This window comes from Rattus norvegicus, chromosome 5, assembly GCF_036323735.1.
Source record: "Rattus norvegicus strain BN/NHsdMcwi chromosome 5, GRCr8, whole genome shotgun sequence".
In the NCBI taxonomy this organism is placed as follows: Eukaryota; Metazoa; Chordata; class Mammalia; order Rodentia; family Muridae; genus Rattus; species Rattus norvegicus.
The window spans coordinates 100,875,173-100,901,385 of record NC_086023.1 but is presented as its reverse complement, the minus strand read 5'-3'; the positions used below and the strand labels follow the sequence as shown (position 1 = coordinate 100,901,385).

General features: G+C 39.8%; 1 protein-coding gene and 1 non-coding gene across 13 annotated transcripts in view; both read left to right on the top strand.

The window, feature by feature from the left end:
* Mpdz (multiple PDZ domain crumbs cell polarity complex component) overlaps positions 1 to 26,213 on the top strand; it is a 154,446-nt gene that overhangs the window by 65,181 nt on the left and 63,052 nt on the right. For 7 of the 12 annotated variants that reach the window (XM_039109365.2, XM_006238343.5, XM_006238344.5 and 4 more), the window contains 8 exon segments: positions 1,758 to 1,904; positions 2,698 to 2,862; positions 5,982 to 6,167; positions 7,149 to 7,358; positions 8,595 to 8,711; positions 10,286 to 10,453; positions 17,004 to 17,279; positions 17,534 to 17,648. In XM_039109365.2, coding sequence (XP_038965293.1) covers positions 1,758 to 1,904; positions 2,698 to 2,862; positions 5,982 to 6,167; positions 7,149 to 7,358; positions 8,595 to 8,711; positions 10,286 to 10,453; positions 17,004 to 17,279; positions 17,534 to 17,648 — 1,384 coding nt within the window. 12 annotated transcript variants of the gene reach the window in all.
* On the top strand, positions 24,516 to 24,641 carry LOC120103321 (small nucleolar RNA SNORA17). Its single transcript, XR_005505390.1, has one exon. It is a non-coding gene; the product is annotated as a small nucleolar RNA SNORA17 (small nucleolar RNA).

Sequence of the window (26,213 nt, the reverse complement as noted above, 5' to 3'; positions counted from 1 at the left end):
CCTCACTTGAACCTGTGTCTATGCAGAAAACTCTTGGGGAAAATAAAAGTAATCATTGGAAGGTGCCCTGGAGAGAGGTCAAAGGTCTAGAGTTTTTCAAAGCTGTAGTGATCGATTGGTAAGGGACTGAAATATATGGTTTGCAAGTTTGAGAACTCAGGTGTCATTGTGCTTCAGTGTTTCTGAGCGTGGTGTAAGTGATGTACACACAAGAAAGGTTTTCCTGATGCTCACGCATATGACTTGTAGAAAGAACCAGAGTAGTTTACAAATGACAGTTTACTTCAGATAAGATAAGTTTATCATGAGCTATGACAGGCTTCCCTTCCTCCCTCCCTCCTTCCTCATCTACCTTCCTTCCTTCTTTCCTTTTTTAAAAAAAGTCACTTAATGCAAGATGTCATGTACTCAAGCTGGCCTCTGATTCTCTAGCAAAGTTGACACACAACAGGGAATTCAAAGCAAAAGTAAAATACTACATTCAGTGTAATTTTTCATATTTATAATCTCTGGGTTAGAAAAGGTAAAATAAAGCAGGTAATATTTATAATAAGTAGCTCTGGCCTTCACTGCTAAGCAGTATTGTCAATTTTGAATTTTTTTCATAGCAATACTTATTTTGAAAAACTCAAGGTAATGAACAGTCAAATAAGAAATGATTAACTATAGCCAGGATCATTTTCACTTTTTAAAACATTTTTTATTAAATATAATTTTTTATTTACTTTTCAGATGTTATTCCCCTTCCCGGTTTCCTGTCCATAAGCCCCCATCCCTGCCCTCCCCCTCCCTGTACAGGTATTCCCCCCATACATCCCCCTTACTGTCCCTCCCATATTCCCCTGCACTGGGGGTCCAACCTTGCCAGGAACAAGGGCTTCCCCTTCTACTGGTGCCCCAATACGGCTATTCTCTGCTACATATGCAGTTAGAGCCCTGAGTCAGTTCATGTATAGTCTTTTGGTAGTGGTTTAGTCCCAGGATCATTTTCACTCTTAAGTTGGGGAAGAATACAATAGGGTTCAGGTGAAGCATGCTGAAGCATTTAGCACTGACTTCATGGATGGGATTAATGTGACCTGCATGCACAGCAGACATTTGCTGAGTAGTACTCTCTTGAGAGCAGAAGTATGCTGCATGGCAGGACCACGTCATTTGTGATCCTTGCTCAGGCAAATGGGAGTAGCTCTGCCTTCTCTTATGCCTGCTGTGTACATGGCAGCATTAATATAGTTATAGAGGGGGTGGTGGGGCAGAGGTAGCTGGTGACTTCAGGGGGAACCTGGCTGTTTCCTGGAGTAGTTGAGCTCTATATTGGGTTTTCAGAGCTTAGAAGAATACTTCCCAGCATCACAGCTCAGAGTCAGGTGACTTCATTCTGATACTGACCTTTCACCAACCACCATTAAGATTAGCTCTTGTTTGGTAAAGATATTTATTTGTGGGAGATGACACATGACACCCCATGGTGTGCATAGCAACAAGTCCCAGGTATGCAGCCTGCAGGCTGTCAGCTGTGCTCAGGTCTATAGGAATTATTGCTGAGAATGCTGTTGTGTGCTTGCGGCTAGACATACTCTTTTGTGTTGGTCTGTGAAACCATTTTCTGCTGGTAGTACTATGGTGCTATGTAGCTCACAATAATATTTTTAAAGCTTTTTTGAGAAATTGGATTTTTTGGGTGAACTTACAATATTTACATTGAATAAAAAGAATCCAGAAGAATGTTAGAGTTGTGATAACTTTCCTCATTTCAGGTGGCTCATGTGAGCAAGTTTAGTGAGAACAGTGGGCTGGGAATAAGTCTGGAAGCAACAGTGGGCCACCACTTCATCCGGTCTGTGCTACCAGAAGGCCCTGTGGGACACAGCGGGAAGCTCTTCAGTGGAGATGAGCTATTGGAAGTAAGACGTTCTGATTTCTACTGATACACGGTGGGAAAGGCTGCTGGAAAATTAATGGTGATAAATAACTCAATCATAAAGTCAGTTCAAAGAGATACCAAAGCTCTGTGTGTACACACCTACAGACCCAGCTCCATATGATCTATTTCAGTGGTTTTTGTTTTGTTGTGTTTTATGCTGTTTTTGCTTTCAAAGACAATGAAACTTCCATGGCAGTTTTTAAGTGTATTCAGTTCTTAGAATAGTCAGCACTTTCATGTGCTTCCAGAGAGAATAACGACAAACAGCAAATGCATCCTCTCTCCCCCACTCGCTCAATTCTTGTCGCTCAGTAGCTATCGACTGATACTTGTTTCCCTGCAATCTGTCAATGTTTTTTAAATGCAGAAATAAAAAATAGAAAAAATTGTTTCCAATTTTAAAAACATTTTACCATACTATATATGCCATTTCTGGTCCTTCTTAGTAGATTCATTAAATGTTAATTGTTTGAAGTCTTTTCTGCTGTATCTTCTGGGAATACTTTTATTTTCCGTTCCTACCATACCGTCACAGATCAAACCTAGGGAGAAGCTAAGGGCTTTTTTTTTTACCATGGTGCTTGAGAAGCTACAGTCACACCAGACTCTGAACTCGCATTCGGGCCTGTTCAGAGGTACAGGTCTAACTGCAGGTCTCTGCAAGGCAGAAGCACAGCCATTACTCTAAAGAAATTTATGTTGTGGGGAAGTGGTGCTCTCACACAGACCTCTGTATTATAAAACTTATTTTGGGTGGACCTGTCTTTCTGCAGGTCAATGGTATAAATTTGCTTGGGGAAAACCATCAAGATGTGGTCAATATTTTAAAAGAACTTCCTATCGATGTGACAATGGTATGTTGCCGTCGGACTGTGCCACCGACCGCCCTGTCAGAAGTGGATAGCCTGGACATACATGATCTTGAACTAACAGAGAAGGTATGAGACAAGGAAACAAGGCTAATTTGATGCTTAATTCTGCTAGAATGTGAGGCTACTTTCATTTTCTTCAATACTTGACTTTGGAAATAGAGTCTGTGCTTATACAGTGGATCTAGAACTCATCAGCCTGAGCATGAATCAGAATTGACGCTTAACCCGAGAAAGTCACCTCACCTTTCTGAATCACGGTTTTTGTTTTTGTAAAATGTAGGTTAGGATGTTGCCCATCTCATGGAGACTCTCTCTGCAGGTGAAAATAATTACAACAGATAACACTGCCCACTGTGAACTTGACAGTGGGTACCCCCTATAGCATGCTGTGTGATTGACAGGAGGTAACACTGCAGCATGTATATGTGGAGTGCCCCCATTAACTAGTTGGACAGAAGTATGCAAATAGTACACAGATGGAGAAGCATACCTTTATATGGCCGCCCAGCTGCATCTGATTTGCAGCTAACCATTCAGTGGATAGCTAAAGTATTGAATGAAGTGTTTTATTGTATGTTTGGGTTTAAATTCACTTGTACATTTTAGGGTGAGATTATAAGAAAGTTAATTCTATTCACATCAAATAATTTTCTATAATGTGCATTTTTCTATATTCTTCTTATCTGTTTAAATCAAAATATCCAGTAACAGAGCTAATCACCTCTTTGGAAGGTGATTTAACATTGAACCCTAGTCAGATTTTTTTTCTTTTCAATTTTTTTATTAGATATATTTTTTACTTGCATTTCACATGGTATTCCCTTTCCTGGTTTCCTGTCCATAAGCCCGCATCCCCACCCCCTCCACCATATGGGTGTTCCCCACATTCACCTCCCTTACTGCCCCCTTGCATCGACATTCCCCTGCACTGGGGGTCCAACCTTGGCAGGACCAAGGACTTCCCCTTCCACTGGTGCCCCAACAAGGCTATTCTCTGCTACATATGCGGTTGGAGCCCTGAGTCAGTCCATGTATAGTCTTTGGGTAGTGGTTTAGTCCCTGGAAGCTCTAGTTGGTTGATATTGTTCTTGTGGGGTTACAAGCTCCTTCAGCTCTTTCAATCCTTCTTCTAATTCCCCTAAATGAGGTCCTGTTCTCAGTTCGTGATTTGCTGCTAGCATTGACCTTTGTATTGGACATGCTCTGGATGTGTCTCTCAGGGGAGATCTATATCCAGTCCCTTTCAGCATGTACCTTTTAGCTTCATCAATCTTATCTAGTTTTGGAGGCTGTGTATATATGGGCCACATGTGGGACAGACTCTGAATGGCCATTCCTTGAGTTGCTGCTCTAAACTTTGCTTCCATATCTCCTCCTGCGGATATTTTTTTTGTTCTTTCAAGAAGGTGTGGGAGCATCCGCATTTCGGTCATCCTTCTTCTTGAGCTTCCTGTAGTCTATGGATTACATCTTGGGTAATTCAAGCTTTTGGGCTAATATCCACTTATCAATGAGTGCATACTAAGTATGCTTTTCTGTGATTTGGTTACCTCACTCAGGATGATATTTTCTAGTTCATTCCATTTGCCTATGAATTTCATGAAGTCATTGTTTTTGATAGTTGAGTAGTACTCTACTGTCTAGATGTACCACATTTTTTTAATCCATTCCTCTGTTGAAGGGCATCTGGGTTCTTTCCAGCTTCTGGCTATTATAAATAAGGCTGCTGTGAACATAGTGGAGCATGTGTCTTTGTTGTATGTTGGAGCATCTTTTGGGTATATGCCCAAGAGAGGTATAGCTGGGTCCTCAGGTAGTTCTATGTCTAATTTTCTGAGGAACCTCCAGACTGATTTCCAGAGTGGTTGTACCAGTTTGCAATCCCACCAACAATGGAGGAGTGTTTCTCTTTCTCCACATCCTTGCCAGCATCTTCTGTCACCTGAGTTTTTTATCTTAGTTATTCTGACTAGTGTGAGGTGGAATCTCAGGGTTGTTTTGATTTGCATTTTCCTGATGACTAAGGATATTGAGCTTTTCTTTAGATGATTTTCAGACACTTGATATTCCTCAGCTGAGAATGTTTTTTTTAGCTCTGTACCCCATTTTCTAATGGGGTTATTTGGTTCTTCAGAGTCTAACTTTTTGAGTTCTTTGTATATTTTGGATATTAGCCCTCTATCAGTTGTAGGATTGGTAAAGATCTTTTTCCAATCTGTTGGTTGCTGTTTTGTCCCAAGGACAGTGTCTTTTGCCTTACAGAAGTTTTGCAGTTTTATGAGGTCCCATTTGTAGATTCTTGATCTTAGCCTCTGGAAAAGCAGCCCACTGCTTAACCACTTAGCCATCTCTCTAACCCCTCCTTGTCAGATCTTATGAAAGGGGTTTCTTTTACATTATGCTAAAGGAATCAATACAGTGGGATAATTTTGTAACTTAAAGGGTGAAGTACATAGCTTATCATTCACATGGTGACCAAAGCAGGGAAGAACAAGAAACATGATTCCACATTGCATGTCCCTCGAAGGCTGAGCCCTGGCTATGCCGTATGTTTCATTTGTGTGAGTGGGATGGTCACAGGAGAGCAGGGGAGGAGGTCTGCGTCCATGGCTCTAGGCAGTGCAACCAAATATCAAAAGCAAAGGCAGCACACAAACTAGAATTTTATTCTGACAAACACACCTTTCTTAAATTCGATATGTTCATACAGATAAGTGGACTTGGCTTAACCTGTTTTCAGTTTCTTTTGTTTTTTTTATTTTTTTTTTTGTGGTTTTTTGATTGTTTTGTTTTGAGAGAGAAGTTAACATTGGAAGCCCAGTTACCCCTACTTAATCTACATAATCTATGCACTCACTGTAGAGTCCTTATTTGCATATAATACAAAACTTTACACACACACTTTTTCTTGAATTCTTTTTAGTTAATAACAACAACACACTTCTTTTTATTTTTCATGTAGAGGTGGGTCGAATGTATACAAGAAGTAAAAGTCACCCATAAGCAGTGTTGTAGATGCATAACTACTAAATACACTTATAGGAAATCCCAGCTTTTTTAATGCCTTTTAAGACTTAGGGTTTTGAGAATGTTTTGGTCGGTACAGACTGAGGAACCCAACGTTTTTCTTGCAAAGTGTCAAAGCTATTCCCTCTGATAAAAGAGATGTCTGGTCTGTTATTCAGCCTCATATAGACCTAGGAGAGTTCATTGGATCCTCGGAGACAGAGGATCCCATGCTGGCGATGTCCGATGTGGATCAGAATGCCGAGGAGATTCAGACCCCGCTGGCCATGTGGGAGGCAGGCATTCAGGCCATAGAGCTGGAGAAAGGGAGCAGGGGCCTGGGCTTCAGCATCTTAGACTACCAGGTAACTATCCCGATTTTTCTAGTTGCCATACAGATGCCATAATCTAAAAGTAAGAAAGCAATGATATTTTAATATTTTACTGTTAGTAGTAAGATATTTTGTTCAAATTAATTGCTCAGGATAATAATGTAGTCAATAGGATTTGTTTTTATTACAAAATGTTGGTTTTAGCATTATATTTATTGAACTATTTTATGTTGTAGCTTAAAAATTGAGGAAAACAGAGAATACAGTTTAGGAGTATCATAATACATTGGGTTATCATTTGGGGAGTATTTTTATTTCTATGCTTTTAATTTATAGTTTACACTTTAGTGCTAATCCACAAAGTATTAGCTATTACTTTCATTTGTATAATATAGAAGTTGAATTTATACTTGGACATATCACAAATTCTAACATTCCAGTTGTTTTACTAAATTTATGATTGTTTATAAATTGACTCCGTGCAGCCTGCACCCTTCCCTGGATTGTTTTGTGCTAGGCAAAGTGGAAATGCTAAACACTGTCTGATAAAACACAGGTGTTACTCTTAATAGTCTTGAACTCAAGCTATCTCTGAGGATTCTAGACCATGTGCTTGCAGCGCAAATGCTGCATGCTTTTCTGTATTTCATTTGTAAAGGACAAGTCCTACCTCAGAGTATACCCATCCACTATTCAAATACTATTGTTACTCATGTTCTTGACATCCAGCTTTAAGTGACAGCTTAAAGACTTGACAGTTTCCTGAAAATTAAAATTTCACCTTAAAGTTATCTAGCATTATCCAGGGGTCATTTTAATGACACTAGCAAATGAAGCTTCCATTGCTTCTAGTGAACTCTTCTGGTCATTCTATCATGAGGTAGACATTAGCTTGTCCTAGGTACTCATTAGAACCTCATATGAAAACCATAAGACACTTGAAACAGAATATTTGTAAAATATACTTCGATTGCCTGAATGAGCTGACTGCTTTTCACCCTCCTGCCCTTTTAGGACCCCATCGATCCAGCAAACACAGTAATAGTCATTCGTTCTCTGGTGCCTGGCGGCATTGCTGAAAAGGATGGACGGCTTTTTCCAGGAGACAGGCTCATGTTTGTCAATGACATTAACCTGGAAAACAGCACTCTGGAAGAGGCCGTGGAAGCCTTGAAGGGAGCGCCCTCAGGGATGGTGCGGATAGGAGTAGCCAAGCCTTTGCCTGTAAGAACTTGGGTTGTATTGATTTCTTGTATATATGCAAGGGAAATAACTGAGGAGAGCAGAATAGTTATTTAGAAGCAAAGTCTTTTTTTTAGCTAGTTCAGGACAGTATTTGATGTTTCATAATCTGTTTGCACTGAAGCATATGATGAGTATTTCTTTAAGTGAGGCTTAATGAATAGAAAATATAAATTTGTAGGCAAATAGAGCTCCATAATAACCCTAGGAGGAAGAAAAGAGGAAGACTGTCCCTCTGTACAGAAGCAAACTGAGACTGGGAGTAGGGTGGGGGGTCATTTCAAGGTTACATAGATAGGGGGCATAGCCCTTGTTCTTCTGGTTACCAGTACTTTATATACTGGGATTTGATATTTTAGTCAAAACCTCTGCTAATAATGGAATCTGTTGACTATTGAGATTAAATTATCGATTACTATTTTAAAAAATGCTTTTCCTCCAGAAGTTCTACATGGGTTACTGACAGCAGGTGATGGGGAAAGACAATTAGTATTTTCCTTTTTAATAGAGAGTAGAATACAAGTGTAGAACTCTTAGTGTCTTAGAACAGCAGTCTGAGTTTAGTAGAGGAATCCAAGCAGATGGCAGCATTGAACAGTTTAGTGACATCTGCTCCTATAAGCTATGTTGGATTTAAGGGCACAAGCTTTAAGTGTTTTCAAACTTCCTTCAGCTATTTCAGTGATGCCAGGGGAGACGTGCCCTCCACTGCATTTCAGAGAGGTTGGACGAGTTCACTGTGTCCTCAGTACCATTCCTTGTCAAGTAAATTGCATTCTTTATAATAATACTTGAGAGAAAGAAAGGACAGCATTGATTTTCATTAATGTTTTCTTCTGTAGCTTTCAAAGTCTTAATACTTAAAATTTTTCCTTTCATTATTTAGCCAGTGTATTTAATAGATAAAAAGTGACCAGACAATTATAATAAAAATTACTCATTTTACTGTCATTTGAAAGAAGAACAAAAAATAGTAGAAAGGGATTCTCGTCTAATTGTTGGTGTCTATGCTAGGCAAAGGCCTCTGTCTCCCTTCAGTGGAGGTGATTAGGATCAGTATGTATTTAACTACATAGCTTCCGTTCTATGTTGAGATCACATGTTACCACTTGGAGACTCATCATCCTGTTATTCTTCTTCTTTCATCCCCTCCCCCCTTTCTTCCTTCTGCTGTTCTTTCTTTCCCATAACCCTCTTCTCCACACCAATGTTCTGCAGCTTTCACCAGAAGAAGGGTATGTTTCTGCCAAGGAAGACACTTTTCTCTGCTCACCGCACACCTGCAAGGAGATGGGCCTGTCTGACAAAGCCCTCTTCAGGGCTGACTTGGCTCTGGTTAGTGGCCACAACTGATCAAGCCTTCTTTTTAAATTCTTATAAATTTTACTTTTAGAAGTGATTTTGCCACAGTTTTATTGACTTGCTTGTTTGGTGTACGAAGAAGCTCAATGTACCCATATTGCTTTAAACTCGAGAGTATGAGTTAGGTCTTTGACATTATATATTATTCCCAATCCTAGTTTGGAAGGGAGATAGTTCTTTTTGTTGGTGTTTTATAAGCTCTTGGTTAGCTATTTTAGAAGGTTTTGATGTACTTATAGTAAGTTTATGACACTCATTATACTTAAATATGAGGTGACCTTGGCATTATAATTTAGAGTACTGTGGATGTTGTGAAGTGCTATGACATTAAACCATACCATGACATAGCAGATTCATTTGGAAACACAACAGGACACAAGATATTATTCCTTTTCTCTTTCATTTTTCTTTTCTAATATGGGCTCACTGTGTTGCCATGGCTTGTCTGCAGCTCACTATTAACTATCCACCTGCCTCTGCCTCCTGAGTGCTGGGATTAAAGCAGTACGCAGTCATGCCAAGATCATAGTCTTTAAAGCCCATCATAAGACACTATCCTCTCTAGGGTTTGGAAGGCGTTTGGGACTCTTTTAAATGGATGCCAGCTGAGAAGATCTTTTCCATTTGCATGGAAGCTCAGTGCCTTGTAGCAGTCCCAGCATTCCTTTTTTTTCTAATGAGCTGTTTGCTTGAACTGGTCACTCAACTTCCTGTAGACCTCGTGTTTCATCTCTACAGTAATTGAGCTAGTTGAATTTTAGAATCTCTTAAGACTTAAAGGCACCAGTGATAGCTATACAGATTCTATTTGAGTATTCTTTATGAGAGTACCTTAAGACAAACTTATTATAATGTGGCATAAGGCTCAGTTAATACTAACTGTCTAGATTGTACTAAGTATTTTTCATCCAGATTGTTTTACATAATATACATTTGTAGATGATAACCTAGTGTCATTCTAGTGAATTTGAACAAATATTTAAAATACATTTTCAGCCTGTGAATTATATTCTAAGAGGCTAACTTTGAAATGCTCCAGCAGCATTTCAACAGCCGTTTATAGTGATAATGGCCTTCTAATGTTAAAATGTTTATTACTTAATCCTTCCGGAATCTAGTTTAGAATCTGGCCCCTTCAAAGTTACTGTGATTCCAGCTCAAACACAAAGCTTCTCTTTCATTGTTTCATCTTAATCTAATAGACAATCACATAACTGCCTTTATGAAGAATGGTGTATTAGTAGAATATGGAGAATGATAACCTAATTCTTTGCATCATAAAACAGTATTAAGTATATTCCATACTATTTAAACTTAAAATTGATTAATTCATTTGTTAATTGCTCCCTTTAGCTCTTGTATCTGAACTAGACACTCTCTGGCCTTTGCTGTGGGTGGTGGGTCCATCTTTGTGCCGCTGTACCACTGCAATTTTTAAGTGGTTAAGAGAGGGGAAGGCACATGCAGAAAACAGGACAGAAAAGGATCCTGTTTGACAGTAATGTGTGGTAGGCTAAGGTAACCAGCTGGTCTTACTTTATTCCTAGATAGATACACCTGATGCTGAGTCCGTAGCAGAATCAAGATTTGAGTCTCAGTTCTCTCCTGATAACGACAGTGTCTACTCTACACAAGCCTCTGTCTTATCTCTTCATGATGGTGCTTGTAGTGATGGCATGAACTACGGCCCCTCTCTGCCCTCATCTCCTCCCAAGGTACAGCAGAAATGTCACTTCATTTTGGAGAAATGTCTGTGTAAAACCTTTTGAAGGTCAGAGTTTCTGGAAATTGTAGGAGTAGCGTGTCTTAGTTACTGTCCTTTGGCTGGGAAGAGACATAAGGTGTCTTGAAATCAGGGACTTGCTTACACTGTCAGAGGCTTAGCCCATGATCATAGCAGGGAGCATGATGGAACCAGGCAGGCATTACTCTGGAGTGGTAGCTAAGAGCTTATATCGCGTCCACAAGCAAGAGTCAGGTAGGTAGTAAGATTGAGTCTGTCATGGACTTTTGAAACCTCAGAACCCACTCTCAGTGACACACCCCCTCGAACAAGTCCACACCTCTTAATCCTTCTAAGCACTCCACCATCTGGGAACCAAACATTCAAATTTGTGAACCTATGGGAACCATTGTCATTCAAATCACCACATAGTATATTAATAATATCTCCAGTCACAGGTCCACATCATCCAGTCACAGGTTCACATCAGAGTAAAATTTCACTTATGCTGTTGATTGTTTAGACTGATGGCTACTGACTAGTTCCAATGTTTGTGAGACAACTGATAGAAATAAATGTTTAAAGTTTTTATTAATATTTTCATAATATATTCCTCAAATTATGCTTTAGCAATTAGGAAAATTTAGAATGACATTTTTAGTTTTTTAAAATAACTTTTATGCAAAAGATATAGTAAAAGGTTTTTGTTGTAATTTGACAATTACTAGCTAATTTGTACTTAGTGCTGTTACTTAATAATGCAACGTGTTGTCAAAGAATATTCTACATTAAGATTATGGTGAAGGCAGTGTGTGTTTATGTCAGTGGATATGAGGGCCGAGCACAGTCACTGTAACACATCTGCTGTCGATACCTTAAACATGGGTTATCAATATGAATGCTAATACTCTATTAATTTTCTTGGTGACATCATCTATAACATTCAAAAGTGGTATTTTAAACCATACAAAATTTTAATTGCAAACAGACATCTTGATCATCTGATTGTTAGAGATTATTTTCTTTATATTTCAGGCACTGTTGTTCACTTATTGTTGATTTCTGCATCTTATTTCAGTCATGTTTCTTTTGTATTGGCTGCTAATTCTGTTTATTTGAATCTCTGAGAAGTGATTTATAAAGTAGTTATATACATACACTGTAAATATCTGTGCACATAAGAGAAAAACTTAAAGTGTGTAGGTATGGCACTTCCTAACCTTATGATAGATGTTATTTTGAAGAAAACTAGGATGTATGGGGATACTGCTCTCTCAGATTTATCTGTTGTATACAATGGTGACTGGGTACAGACCCAGGTGTCTAGGTAGACAGTTCGTGTATGGATATAATTTCTGTGTTGGAAATATACAGTAAACAATCATGAAGATAAAGAGAGTGGGCATTTTCTTTTAAGGTGATACCGTTTCCCTCATGCATTGAATTCAGTGGAGGAAGACCCCATTAACAAGGAGGTTGGGAATCAAGATCCCTTAGGTCTATCTTTGTATTCTTCCTTTCCTGATTAACAACTGGTTATGGCAGGACATTTGCAGAGCATTTTGTATTAGGTATGATATGTGCCTGTCACTTTTGCCCATGCCACCAGGCACCCTCTTGGACTTCGTTGCAAGGTAAGGTCTTACGTGAACAGCTGCTCCCTTGCCTGCACACCTGAGGTGCCTGGCTGCAGACTGTCTGGGCTGTGTTCATTTTTGACCAGCCTCAGGGCTGGAAGCTGGTTTCATCTCCTGGTGGGATCTCTGAAGCCATAGCACTGTATGCTTCTTCCTGCCAGTGGGACAGATTGCGTTGTTTAATGTAGTAATTGTTACTTACAAGGATTACAGAGTCTGCAGACTGAGAAGCATATATTTCACAGGGCAAACGCTGGCTCTATGCAAAACAACACACTGACTTGCTGAAGTTGGTTTGCCTCTTTTTTTTTGTCCTAAACAGTTTACTCTTTTATTGAATCAAAGTTTGGCAAGCAGGCCCGACAACTGAAATATTTAAACTAAAAAGCAAAAATAAGCCATTAATGAGGATGTTTAAACCTCCTGTGGGCTTTTAGTTTCCATAGTAAAATATTACAACTCTGCTGTTTCCTTGTGTTGTGCTTTTGCTTTTGTCTCTGAATTTTAGTACTCAGATCTCCACTAGGAAAAAATGACAAAAACTGAATAAATTATATGATATATCCTCCCTGTTTGCACTATCAAACAGGGTTTGTTAAGGAACTCATAATAGACCTTTGCTAAAAGTCCATAAGCTTGCCTCCGGACTTTTTAATTAATAGGATGAAACCATTAGCATTGATGGTTGTTGACATATATGTGGTTGTACATACTATATGACCATATCATATGTGTGGGTAATGAAGAAAACAGATGCTTGAGTACAGATTTGTAAGAATGACCAAGCAGAACCCTAAGACCTCAGCATTTCCTTCAGTTTTTAATTTAGCACGTAGAGACTGGAAACGGAGCTTTCTTCTGTGGAGACCATCTTTACAGCTTGGTTAGGTTTGTCTGCTACTGGGACCTACAGGTGCTGACCTTGGAGCATGTGCTTGCCCTGGTGGAAGCTCATGCTTCAGAGCATAGTTTAGCCTCATGCAGCAGGCCGAGCTCTCTGAGTTCCTGCCTGTGTTCATGTGTGAGTCAGCTCGGGGAGTACATTGTACTTTAGTTATACTCATTAATACTTATAAATGTAAATTGTCCACTTCTGCATTATCGGGGTTCCAGGCAGTTTAGTAAAATACTCATTTCAGTTGAACATGGTGTTTTCCCCATCGCTGGAAGGCATTTTAATTTTATTTATTTGTTTTTTTCTTTATTTATTTAATTTTTGATATAAGGTCTTGCTATGTAGCCCTGTATTGTAGACCAGGCTAGCCTGGAACATAGGGTTCTGTTTGCCATACCTCATCCCCACTCACAGCGCTGGGGTCTGGGCTAAACACCTGTGCCACAAAACCCAGCAAATCAAGGTTTTAGCCAGCGGGGTTTAGAGTTCCAGGCAAGGCAGATTTACACAGTGAATAATAAAATAAATAAAAGGTGCATTTTAGTATCAATATACCTATAGCTGTGTTTTTCTTTTTTTGTTCTAACTACTAACTTGGAGGATTATTTAAAAAAAATATTTATTCCATTTTCCTCATTGTTTCCAAAAACATGACAAAATTCAGTAATACTCGTTTTCCAAAATTGAATGTCAATTGATGTCTGTTTAAATGCTCAACATAGTTTCTATGGAAATTTTTGCTTTAAAAAAATGACATAATAAAACAGTCAAGGTTTAATAACTATGTTAAGTCCTACAACCTAGTGTCCCATTAGACCACATTCTCAACCTGTCACCAGGGATGAAATTGTCAGGACAGACTAGTTCAGGAAATGTGTGTTCCAGTGCAGGGTGAAGTTGTGTTTGTTAAAGATAAACCTTTGTGTACTTTATACACCAAACACAACTGCTGGGTTCCGCTCTGGTAGAAAGCGTCCCCCACACCCGACAGAGCTCTGCTTTGAAGCGCCCTATATGATATTGTACCAGCATGACTGCATCTGCTTTGTAATGGTTTGGGAGGGGAGCTTTGAAAGCTAAGAGGCTGTGGAAGGATGGGAACAACTCTGGAGCATCCGTGAAGGAGTCGCTGGCTTTTGGGGATGAACGTTAGTGCATTAAGGCCATATGAAAATAACGAAGGGAGTGTGCCTCAATCTCAGGAAACTGGAAAATGGGCCGTTAGGTAGAGGAGTTGGGACCATGAAGCACAGCAGGAGTACTCTGGTAAACTGCTATTGTAGCTGTCAGAAACCGCAACATTGGGTTATCTGTGTAAATCAGCATCCAAAAAGTAGTGTGTAATGAACAGCCTTAAACTTTGCATTAAATTTAAGAAATACAGTTTTTCACATATGTATTTAACCTTTTAATTTCTCATCTATCCCCATTTTCCATGAATATACCAAGCATTTTGAGAGGCTTCACTTACAATATCAAGAAGTGTGGGAAAATAGAAGAGCCATTTTAGACATTGGTCTATAAGACAAAGATGTTTTGCATTGCACTTAAACAAAATCAAACAGTAGGGTGTTCAGCACCTACGTAGGCGTGCATCATCTGGCTTGTTGATTAGCCATTCCCTTTCAGTGTGTCTGAACCACTTTCCGTGAATAATGCATGGACATTTCTGTCCTATCATTTCCAGTAAACCCCAGTTAACAAGGGTGGATAAACCGCTTTTACTGATGAAAAGCAGATTTGATTATGTTTCTTTGAGGCATGAGTGTGATGGTTTTCTGCTAATTATTGTAATTAATTTAGTAATTTCAAAACTACTGATGCTTTGGTAAGTGTGCTATTTTTCTGTAACAGTAAAATAGCCGCATTGGAAAGCAGAGCCAGCAGTTCTGTAGACTGTGGGATGTGGCGGCAGCTGCTTTCTCTCCTGTGTTCCTAATGGTACTGTCGATGCTAAATACTTCTGTGACAGACAACTACATTTATTCCATGCGTTAAGAATATTGCACAATTCGGAAAAGTGAGAACTTACATTAAAGACCAGGACATAAAATAGGTTGTTTTGAAATTGTTACATAACAAAAAGGAAGAGACATACATTTCATCTTACAACTGAAGTAGATCCTAGATGGCCAAAATGTAAAACAGTTATGTGAAGAACAAATACTAGAAAATGTCACCCTTCTCTGGGAACTGTGAGTAATAAATGAAGCCCAGAATCCCCCAAATGACAAATTTGGTTATGCCAAGACCTTCATCATGGTAACATATTACATATACAAACTTAGAACCTTGGTAAGCTTTTTTTCAGTCACCAGAATTCACACTCTGAAAAGGAAAAGCAAATGGTACCTGGTAAAAGGAGCCGTAGAGAGTGAGGAGAGAGTGTCACACAAGATACACGGGTTTACCTGGGCTAATTGTTAGGAGCACACATGGTAAAATGCTGCCTAGTACACTTCTTCCAGATCGTATTTCCAAGCAAATACAGGGTTTGTAAGAAGAGTTCATAGGCACCCATTGTCTGTTTCTGCGAGAGAACACTGGAGTGGTGAACAGTTGTGCCACCAATGCAAGCATGGTCTGGCTGTACAGCAGTGCGCAATGTAACTAACGGCAGCACTAGGTCTGTTCAGCATTTCCTCTAAGTCCTGCCTGTTTTCAGCCCTTCTTGTCTCCCTCACAAGTCCATACGAGGCAGAGCTGTTGTTCTTCCCATGAAATAGGTGAGAGGAGGAGCAGAGGGGAAAGGTGAGAATTGTGGACTCGGCCAAAGCTTAAGCTAATTGCGAGGCTGCAAGGATGGCTGTGCACCCGTGCCTGTCAGCAGTAACTGCTCTCAGGGAGGGCGAGGTGGACGCTAAACACTGGCCTCAGCATGCAAGACAGCGGAGATACGACAGTGAAAATACTGCTTCATGACGGTTCTGTTTAAACAGAAGACCCTAACTTCATGTGCAAAATATAAAGATACTGGCATGAATATCTAACTGATCCTGAAATATGTCCTGGGGATGTAAGTGGACAGAGGAGGCTCATGTAGGACTTTATTATTCTCTGTCGCTGTGCTGAATCCATTTGTACAACATGGATCTTCTATGTGTGGATTGTTCTTAAGACTTTTGCACTTTAGAGGAATTGGGAGTGCTGTGGATATTGCTCCATGGTACGATGATTCTATAGTGTGTAAAAAGCTCTGAGTTCAATCCCCTGCGTCATAAGAAGACAAAAATGTAGATAAGAGGATCTAATGAAAACAAATACTTATGCACAATGGTCTGTAAAGCAGCTATGTTGCCCCACGGATGTAAGTGCTAAAATATGTCTGCTGTGAAACGTGGCAGCCATATAGGTCTATAGGGTTTTAAACCTTCAAGGAATTATAGAAATTTTCTCATATGTAGCTATAAAGGCAGGTTCTTTGATACACAGATTGCTAATAAGAAAAACTAGATTAGAACAGGTTTTCATGACTCTCCGATTTAATATTGCTTGTTAGAGCGTACAGAACATGCAGGTTTTTCTGTAGTAATCTGAATTTCAAGGATTTCTGTCCTTCTGTATGAATAGATATCTGTCAATAATTTGCTCCTGGAGGGTCCTGGGATTCCAAAGCCGTGGCTCTCCTCCTTGGTACTCTCAATATAGCGTTCCTTCCAGCAAGTGTGATTTGGCTATCTGAGTTGTTTGCTTCTCTCTGTAACTTTAACTTAAAGTTGTTAGTTTGTAGCTAGAACTAAATATTGTATCTAAAATTGTCTTCTATCTGGCCCGTTCTATTTCTCAGTAGAACATGAGATACAAGATTTATAAGCAATGCAGTAGAAACATATGAAATTAAAAATATGCAGGAAAAACATGTTCAGTGAAGAATTTATATGTTAGAAGGCTTTGAGAATAACAAATAACTGTTTTTCTATTTGTCAGTAAATAGTAATTCACTAAAAGGTACTTACAATATGTTGATATAACTCCTAACTCTTTTGACTTGTGGCTTTGTTCATCATCAGGACGTGACCAACAGTTCTGACCTAGTGCTCGGTCTGCATTTGTCCCTGGAAGAACTCTACACACAGAACCTCCTTCAGAGACAGCATGCTGGCTCTCCTCCCACAGACATGAGCCCAGCAGCCACCTCTGGTTTCACCGTCAGTGACTACACACCTGCAAATGCTGTTGAACAAAAATATGAGTGTGCAAACACAGTAGCGTGGACTCCCTCGCAGTTGCCAAGTGGCCTAAGCACCACAGAGCTCGCTCCTGCACTGCCTGCTGTGGCTCCGAAGGTACCATCCTGCAGCTAGCCCCTGGTGGTGTGACTAGGGAGATGATGGGGAGGGGAGAGAGCAGCTTTTCATCCCGGGCTCTCCTAGAGTGGATGAGCGCTCGCCTGACTGGGAGGTGACCTACGAACTTGATTGATTATGGCTCCTTGCTAAAGCACAACTCAGGAGGTTGCATGTGCAATGTTGAAATGACTGCTCCAAAGTCTAATTTTCTCCCATGTGACTTTCTCTTTTCCTTCTTCCGGGGCTCTAAGTATTTAACAGAGCAGAGCTCTCTGGTGTCTGATGCTGAGTCTGTCACCCTGCAGAGCATGTCCCAGGAAGCCTTTGAGAGGACGGTTACTATAGCAAAAGGCAGCTCCAGTCTAGGTAAGTTCCCCACCTTCCACCCAGAACTGCTTTTCAATTTACTAGAGGGCTTCAGTTTTCACAGTGTTGGTCCTTGGACTGTAAGGACAGAGAGTTTCAATACCATTTTTATCTGCAGAGAAAAGGTGCTAGAAATGTTCTTGTTTCTTTTTATGCATATTTTTTTCTGATGTGGAAATAGGTTTGTTTATTTCATACCAGCTTACATCCCTTATTCTCTTATTTCTAGGTATTCAAAAACCTCATTTACATTCAAGTAAAAGTTACATGAATTATGTGTGTATGTGTAAAGTAGCAAATCAGAAAGGGAATTCTTAGAAAATTAGAAGTTGGCGATTGGAATTCTAAGTTCTTTGGGAAAGTAAATTACTACTTTCTTTGAATATTACTACTTGTGTGAGAGTCAGATTGTATTTACTCTCTCATTCACTGGAGGTGTTAAGAAGACTAACACCTGCCAGGTGTGCCACTTCCAAATTAAATGCAGATTACTCATAGTCTACGTTTGTCCTCAAAAAACTCTACACACAGATCTCCCTGCAGAGGCAGTCCTCTGCCATTCATAACAGGCTCTGGTGGTTCATAATCACAAACCACTTTCTGAGGAGGGAAGCCCTGGTGGTAATAGGTATGGCTGCTAGGACAGAGCCACAACCATTCCCACACTCAGAGAGGCAGCCTCTACTGCTCTGGACTAATGGAGGATGATCCATTAGAGCCTCAGAATGTCCAAATATAGCCCAGTTGTTAGCTCTTATCAAAGACTGTCTCCCTATAGTGACCAACCAACAAATATCCTTTACACTAGTATCCTGGGCCTGGGCCTGGGCCTGGCTTCTAGTTGTACTTGAGACTTGGAAGAGACATTCCCAGATCCCCAGGCTCTCCTCCATACTGTTTGGTAGTGGCTGGATACCTACCAATACCAGGTAAAAGGGGAATTGTAGGATAGGATATTGTGGTGGTTTGAATATACTTAGCTCATGGGAAGCAGCACTGTTAGGAAGTGTGGCCTTATTGGAGTAGGTGTGGCCTTTTTGAGGAAGTGTGTTGCTTGGGGGTGGGCTTGGATGTCCCACACTCAAACTCCATCCAGGGGAGAAGAGAGAGCCTTCTCCTGACTGCCTTGAGATCGATATGTAGAACTCTTGACTCCTCCAGGACCATGTCAGCGAGCATACTGCTATGCTTACCACCATGATAAAGGAATAGATCTCGAACTGTAAATCAGCCCCAATTAAGTGTTGTCCTCTGTAAGAATTGCCCTTGTCGTTGTGTTTCTGTACATCTGTAAAATCCTAAGACAGACATGTACTGCTGTAATTATATATAATTGCATATTAAAAGAAGACATATTTCATAAATCACATAATTCTATTTATCTTAGCCATAAAATACATGTATAATAAATAGCTATACAACCATATAACAAACATGTATACTACATATAAATATAGTCAATATTTATACTCAATATTTATATTACACATGTAATAAAAATGTTTATTAAATTCACTGAATAAGACGAGTTTTATAGACATCTCTGCAGCTCCAAGTGTTACCCAGCAGTGTCCATTGCAGCTGCCCAGTGGAGCTCTTGGACCAGTTTTTCTGTGCTCACTTTATCCAGGATTAGAAAGAAGGATTCCCAGTAAGTTCTGTGCCTCATGTTTGGGGATTTGTCAAGTGTAAGATTCCCCATTTGTGCAGCAGATTCAGATGCTGCTGTGTTCTGCGGGTCTCTGAGGAGAGGTAATAGAGTGTATGTAGCATGTTGACTTTTTACAGAGATTTACATGCCTTATTATTGTCCAAATACTCATAACTTACAGTAGAAGAACCTCTTAGAAAGCTCTATGGAAACGTATCTACTCCAGCATCCAGCAGTTGCTGTTCTCTCATCTGGGGCTCATTGCACAGAGACAACATCATATACCTCTTCCCTGCTCTGAGAGGGAGCACTCTCCCTGTTAACCCTCAGTGTTCTGTGTACACGTAGCATAGCCAGGTGTAATGCTTCAGTGCTTTTCGAATGCCTAATGGTGACTGGCTTATGTCTTAGGCTTATATCTTTGCTCTAGTTACAAGTAAGTGGGGTCATGTAGTTCTTAATGCTTTGCAACTACTTCATAGAGCAGAATTCTTTAAATCATATGTAGCATGCTTCAGACATTTCCTTTTCTTAAGGCTAAATCCTATTCTCTTGTAAGTAAACATTTTCTTATCCGCTGATGGACATTTAAAGTGCTTTCACTCTAGTGTTTAAGTTTTAATTTAAAATTTTTATGAGCTAGTTAAGATACTGTTAAAAACAGTAAGGGTTAAAAGTATTCTTTATATATGGAAACTCATTAAAACTTCAGTAGCTTGATTTTAAAATTAAAATACAAAATAGGCCTCAATTGTGAATGTGAGAGGAGTGTTGATGGAAGCAACCACAGCGTATTACCTTTTGGCTTGTGCCACAGTTTCAAAGTGTAAGTGCCTTTCAGCTGTACTAGAATTTGTTTATTTAATTATTATTATTTTTGTTTCATTTTCAGAATTAGGCTACATACCTACTGTGTTTTTATAAACTTAGGCCTTGGTCCTTGGATACTTTTGTTCTCACCAAGGTTCCTGAGACCTGCGGGCCATGCTTGGCTCTCTGTAGCTGAAAACAGTTATGATTACAGCCCAGTGCAAGGGCGTAAGGTTCCTTCAACATTGTGAGATATTCCACTGCAACTTTTTAACTTGAAGATTTAGTTCTGGAGTGTGAACTTTATAGATGATGTCATGTCATAATATCAAGATTTTGAACGTGCCTCCTAGCTTCTCAGAGATAACATTTTAACGCCTGTCATGTTGAGAACATTTCTTTTAATATTTCATTTAACTGAGGTGTTTAGTGCTCAGATTTCTACATACTAACATGTAAAGAAACCTTGGGAAAAGGCCATTTAAAGTAAATCTCTGTTAACATAAATATTAAATTAATTCACTATGTATAACTAAGTTTAGTGTGGGAATGTGTTTTCACTGTAACCTATAGGCAACCATAAGCACTATAAGAAACAAAGAGCATGAGAAGTAATATGAGAAACCTCACGTTGAATTTCCTCTGGTCAGTGCACAGTCATCATGTGCTCAGGTTCACAGTCTGCCCTCAGCCCGTCTGAGGTTCTTTTTCTTCTGAGACACCAGAAACAAATCATTAATAAATGACAAGTTCCTGTATAGGCTCTCACTGTCACATTCATTTCGCTTTCATAAAACAGGTTTGATGCTGTCGTTTGGGGACAGCGTCTCAGTATGTTTCTCACACTGTCTTCAAATATACGATTGGAATTGCAAGAATGTGTCACCATGCCCAGAGGGGTTGTTCTTTAACCTTTTAAAGTTAGAGATTACAGTGTGTGTGTGTGTGTGTGTGTGTCTGTGTGTGTGTGTCTGTGTGTGTGTGTGTGTGTGTGTGTGTGTGTGTGTGCGCGCGCGCGCGCGCGCATGCGTGTGTGTTTCTTGATTTTTGGTAGATCATAAATTGATTTGCTAACTAAGTTGTTTGGGGCTTGAAGTAAAGAAGCAAACATTTGAAGGGACTGAAAATGAAAAGGTGCTGTATTCCCTTCATTGGCAAGGTACTGAAACATAGACAGACTCGTCGATTTGCCTGGTAGTACTCAGCCATTAAGATCTGGAGTCAGGATTCAGGTCCTCCTGTTATTCGCTGGTACAAACAGGCCTTTCAGAAAGACAGCATTGTGACTGCTGCAATAAAAATCTGCATTGGAAACTAAACTAGGATTTAGGCTTGTTTTGGAAGCAGTGTTCTTTGGTTTGAAGAGAGGTACATTGTAAATGTATCCTATGTGCCATTTTTGGTTTGTTTTTGTTGTTTGTTTGTTTGTTTGTTTTTTGAGACAGGATATTACTGAGTAATTCAGGCTGTCCCTGGAACTGCCCAGACTGGTCTCAGATCTGCAGTCATCTTCCCTTTTTAGTTTTTCATGTGCTGAAACAGTAGACATGAGTCACCACTCCTAGCATCTTCTCTCTGTTTGTCTTTTCTCTTTTATATTCCATTTATTTTGTAATTCAATAGACATTTCTTGTTACTTTTTCTGTTATTATGTCTCACCTATACACAGTGAAATAGGACCCTACCCATCTGTCATTTCCTCCCTTCCATGCCCTTTACCATGTCCCCTTTCCACTGCATGCTGCTGCCATTGCTGCTGACACCTCCTCCTCTTCCTTTCTCACTGAGTTCAGTTAGTCCATGGATGTGGGGCTGTCCACTAATGCATGTGGAAACTACCAGTGGGGAAACCAGCAAACAGGAATTCATTCTTATTTCCCAGCAGCAGGCAGTTGCCAGCAGCTCCTTGTTAAGAGGGAAGGCCTTGTGAAGACCACCCCATCTATCCCAGCATTTTGACTGGCTGGCTGGCTGGCTGGACTGTGCAGGTAGCCACAACTGCTGTGAGTTCACTCACGGCATGTCATGGCATGTCCATTAGACAGCACTTCAGAGCGCTCCTCTGTAGATTTCAGCTCTCATATTTTTCTGCCTCCTTCTGCCAGGTCTGAGTCTGGGTGGGGGAAGGGGAGGACAAAGATGATGAACACAGTCTCTTTCTCGGCACTTAACCAGTTAAGCATCTCCTGATTAACTACTGCCCCCTCAAAATGAAGCTTCTCTGACAAAGATGGAGAGCAGCCCAGGTCTGAGTATGATTCTAAATATTAATAAGTCAATTTAAAACCATGACCCTTGAGGAAAATAACAATAGAGGTTCTTTTTCAGGCCATGACTTCCCCAGCTATGGGCTTCTGACCAGGTTTACAGTAGCAGTCATGAAATCCACCCCATTCCACCCCCAAATCCTGACACTACTATAGCAGTGGGCATATTGCTTGACAGATTGGTACTGCAGCATGAAGGGTCTGCTGCTGGTACTAGAAAAGCTTGCCAGCAGGGAAGCACTCATCAGTGTGGTACTGTTTTCTCTGTGTCCTTCAGACAAAGTGTGTGTTGTCTTCACCAATAGGGTCTTACTATGTAATATGGTGGGTAACCCAGGTCAATGCCAATAGCTTGCCAATAGAACTCTGGGGTCTATCTGACCAATAGAGAGGTATCTCATTACTTGCATTGTACTTTTCTTTAGTAACTCATATATTGTCCACTTACGCAGGAAAATTCCTTTAGAACTTTATTTTTGGTTACATTTTGAAGTTAGCTTTCTATCTAGTGAGCTTCTGTAAGACGTGCTGACAACTGTGGTTTGGCTAAATCCACATACTACCAGCTTTGAATCCAGTAGTGCTTGTTTTATGAAAGTTCGTTTATATATGTTTAGAACTATAATGTCCTCTTGATGGATTATTGTCCTGATTATGAAGTAGCCTTTCCTCATCTCTTCTGACTAGTTTTGCTTTGAATTCTATTTTATCAGATATTGAAATAGTTACACCTGCTTGCTTCTTGGTTATATTTGTTAAGAATAACTTTTTTCCATTCTTTTATTTGAAGGTGATATAAATATTTAGATTAAGTTCTTGAAGGCAGAAGAAAAAATAAATACTCTTCTATTTTCTAATCTGATCTAATAGTCTGTGCTTTTGTTATTGGGAGATTTGAGACTATTAGTGTTCAATTATTGAAAGAAGGCTTTCAATGACCATCTGTTCTGGGGCATTTACTTAGCTCTCTTTTATTAACTGTCCAGGGATTGTTTATTTATTCCTTTGGCAGCTTTGATGTCTATTCTTCTACGGAGATGGAAAGTTTCCTTCCAGGATCCCCATTAGAGCTAGGTTTATGTTGTGCACTTTTATCATGGAAAGTTCTTACTTCTCTTTCAATTTTAATTGGTAGTGTCTCTGAGTATTATGGTCTGTGTTGTAGTTATGGTCTTGCACAGCTTGAAATACTCATATCCAGGTCCCCTGGCTCTAGGTATTTCTTTCAGATGCTCTGGCATTAGCCTGTTATGCCTGTGTTTGTAAACAACTTGACCCTTCTCTCTTGCAGTTTTCAATACCCTCTGTTGTCCGTTTTTAGCATTTTAACTATATGACACTGGATTTCTCATCTCCCGGCCTGTGGTATTAAAATACAAATATTACTGGGAACATTCTTAAAATTACTTAAAAATATATGGTTTGGTATAGGTGATACTCTATTATCTATTTAGATAGATAATAAAATAATAATATAATGAATAGTAAGAGCAATAAAATAATGAATTTTTTATTTGTCAACGTTTGTGTATAAAAAACACGCTTTATGGTGTGATTTATACCTGAAATCTCCATGCTTGGGAGACAGAGTCAGGAGATTTGCTGAAAATTCAAGGTTAGCTTACATAGAAAGTTCAATATAGAAAGTTTCTGGCTACTCGGGATCGTAAAGTGATACCCTGTCTCAACACAAAACAAAATAAAACAAAACCCAGGCTGTTGGTAGCACATATCTTTAATTCCTACCACAGGCAGCAGGAGCTCTGTGATTGAGGCCAGCCTGATCTGGAGACCAAGTTTCCGGATAGCCAGGGCTTCATAGAGAAATCCTGTGTAGAAAACAAGAACAAGCACCAGGTGTTGCGGCCCTTTCCCTTAATCCTGTCATGCTAATCCCAGGACTTGGGAGACAAAGGCAGGAAGAGATGAGTTTGAAGCCAGTTTATTCTGCATAGTGGTTTCAAGGCCCACCATAGCCAACTAGTGAAACCTTGAAATAGCAGCAATAACAATAACAAAAAACAACAACAACAACAAAAACTCAATAAGAAGAACAAAGGAACAAGAAAAAACTCGATAGCTTTATATCTCTTCCTGTTGGATTTATTATTACAACCTTGTTGGAAAAGAAAATTTTGCACTGCCTCTAGAAGCTTTATAGGTGTGGCTACTCTGTCCCGTGTGCATCAGTAGGTGGCAGCGAGGAGAGAGGCTGTGTCTACTGTTCTGACCCATTCACATCTGAGTGATTAGTAGTCTAACATTCTCTGAACAAAACAAGCCTGAGGGGACCTGCAGTCCTGAGCCAAGCAGGCCCAGACTGGCTCCCAGGATAGGGAGTAAGCCAGGGCCTAAAGAACCCTGCCTGGGACCATGAGTGGGACTGGGGTGCATGGTGTGAAATTCACAAAGAACCAATAAAAATTTTTTAAAAAAAGATACAAATTTATTTAAGTGAACTATACTGTATTGAAATGTTTTAAATGCAAATTTACAGGTTTAATGTGTAAATAGGGTACAGATAAGCTGTTAAGGTCACTAATTCAAACAGCTTATGTTGAATGGCTGTTTTGGAGAAAGTGATACCAATGTATAAGAATGTATAAGTTGTGTTAGAGCATGCTCCAGGTGAAGGATCAGCTAAAGTGAAAAGGGGGAGAGATTCATTGTGTATGAAAGAGGCAGCCATAGCTGGAACTCAAGGGCCAAGGAGTGTGTGATACAAAAGAAAGTCTCTTAAGTTTCATGGAGGGCAGGTCTCCTGTGTTCTCTGTTCTGCAGCTGAGGGATAGGCTGTATGTTAGAAAAGTGTTGAGGGTTCCATGCAAAGGTTACATAGGATAGAATTTGTCTCTCTTGAATTTTTACCGAGTATAGTGAATTACAAGGCACAGTATCAGAAGGCACACAAACAATTACAGGACTGCAAAATCAGAAGCAGGGGATGGTGTAGGCTTGCTCCAGGATTTACTTAAGAAAAGCAGATAGATTAAGAGTAATATTTAAAGATAGAAGTGACAGGTCTTGGGAATGTGTTAAGTCTAGGGGAGACATTCAAATAGTAGCTAAAATAGCTTCAGGACTGGGGAGATGGTTCAACTGGTGAAACACTGAAACCCTGACTAACCAAATGTGAGGGACTGAATTGAGAACATCAGAACCTATATTAAAGGCCAGATTGGGTGTTACACAGTTTAATCCCAGTTATAATGAGATGGGAGATGTCAGTGAGCAGGTCTGCAGCTTATAGCCAGCTGGCCTATTTCCCCACCTGTGAGCGACCTTGTCTCAATCCAAATGTAGAAGATGCCTGAGGAACATCACTCAAAGTTGTCCTCTTATGTCCCCACACACTTTGTACAGGCATGTACCCACAATCACACACACACACACACACACACACACACACACACACACACACACACACACGACTCCAGTGTTACTATTTGAACAAGGAAGATAACTATGATAGGAAGTCAATATCTTTTTATCAAGAAGGGGAATACTGTTGAAGTGAGAGGAAGTAAAAAATTAAAAGTTATATAACATTATAATGATGAAGATTCCATCTTTTGTCTGGTATGAAATCCTGGGGACTTGTTAAGAAGGTATCAGGTGCCCATATTGGGAACTGATTAGAGTTCAGAAACAAAAACTGTAATGGGTAAGAATTACACTTCTGTTGATTTGAGTCAACAGACAGCATTCAAATACAGTGTGTGCTGTGTTCTGGGAGTCAAGACTTTAGCGCACTGTGGGCTGTTAGTTCTGTTCTCTTTGCTTTGCATCTTAAGCAGCCCGTGTAAGACGTAGCACATAGCAGCCACCTGCTCTGTG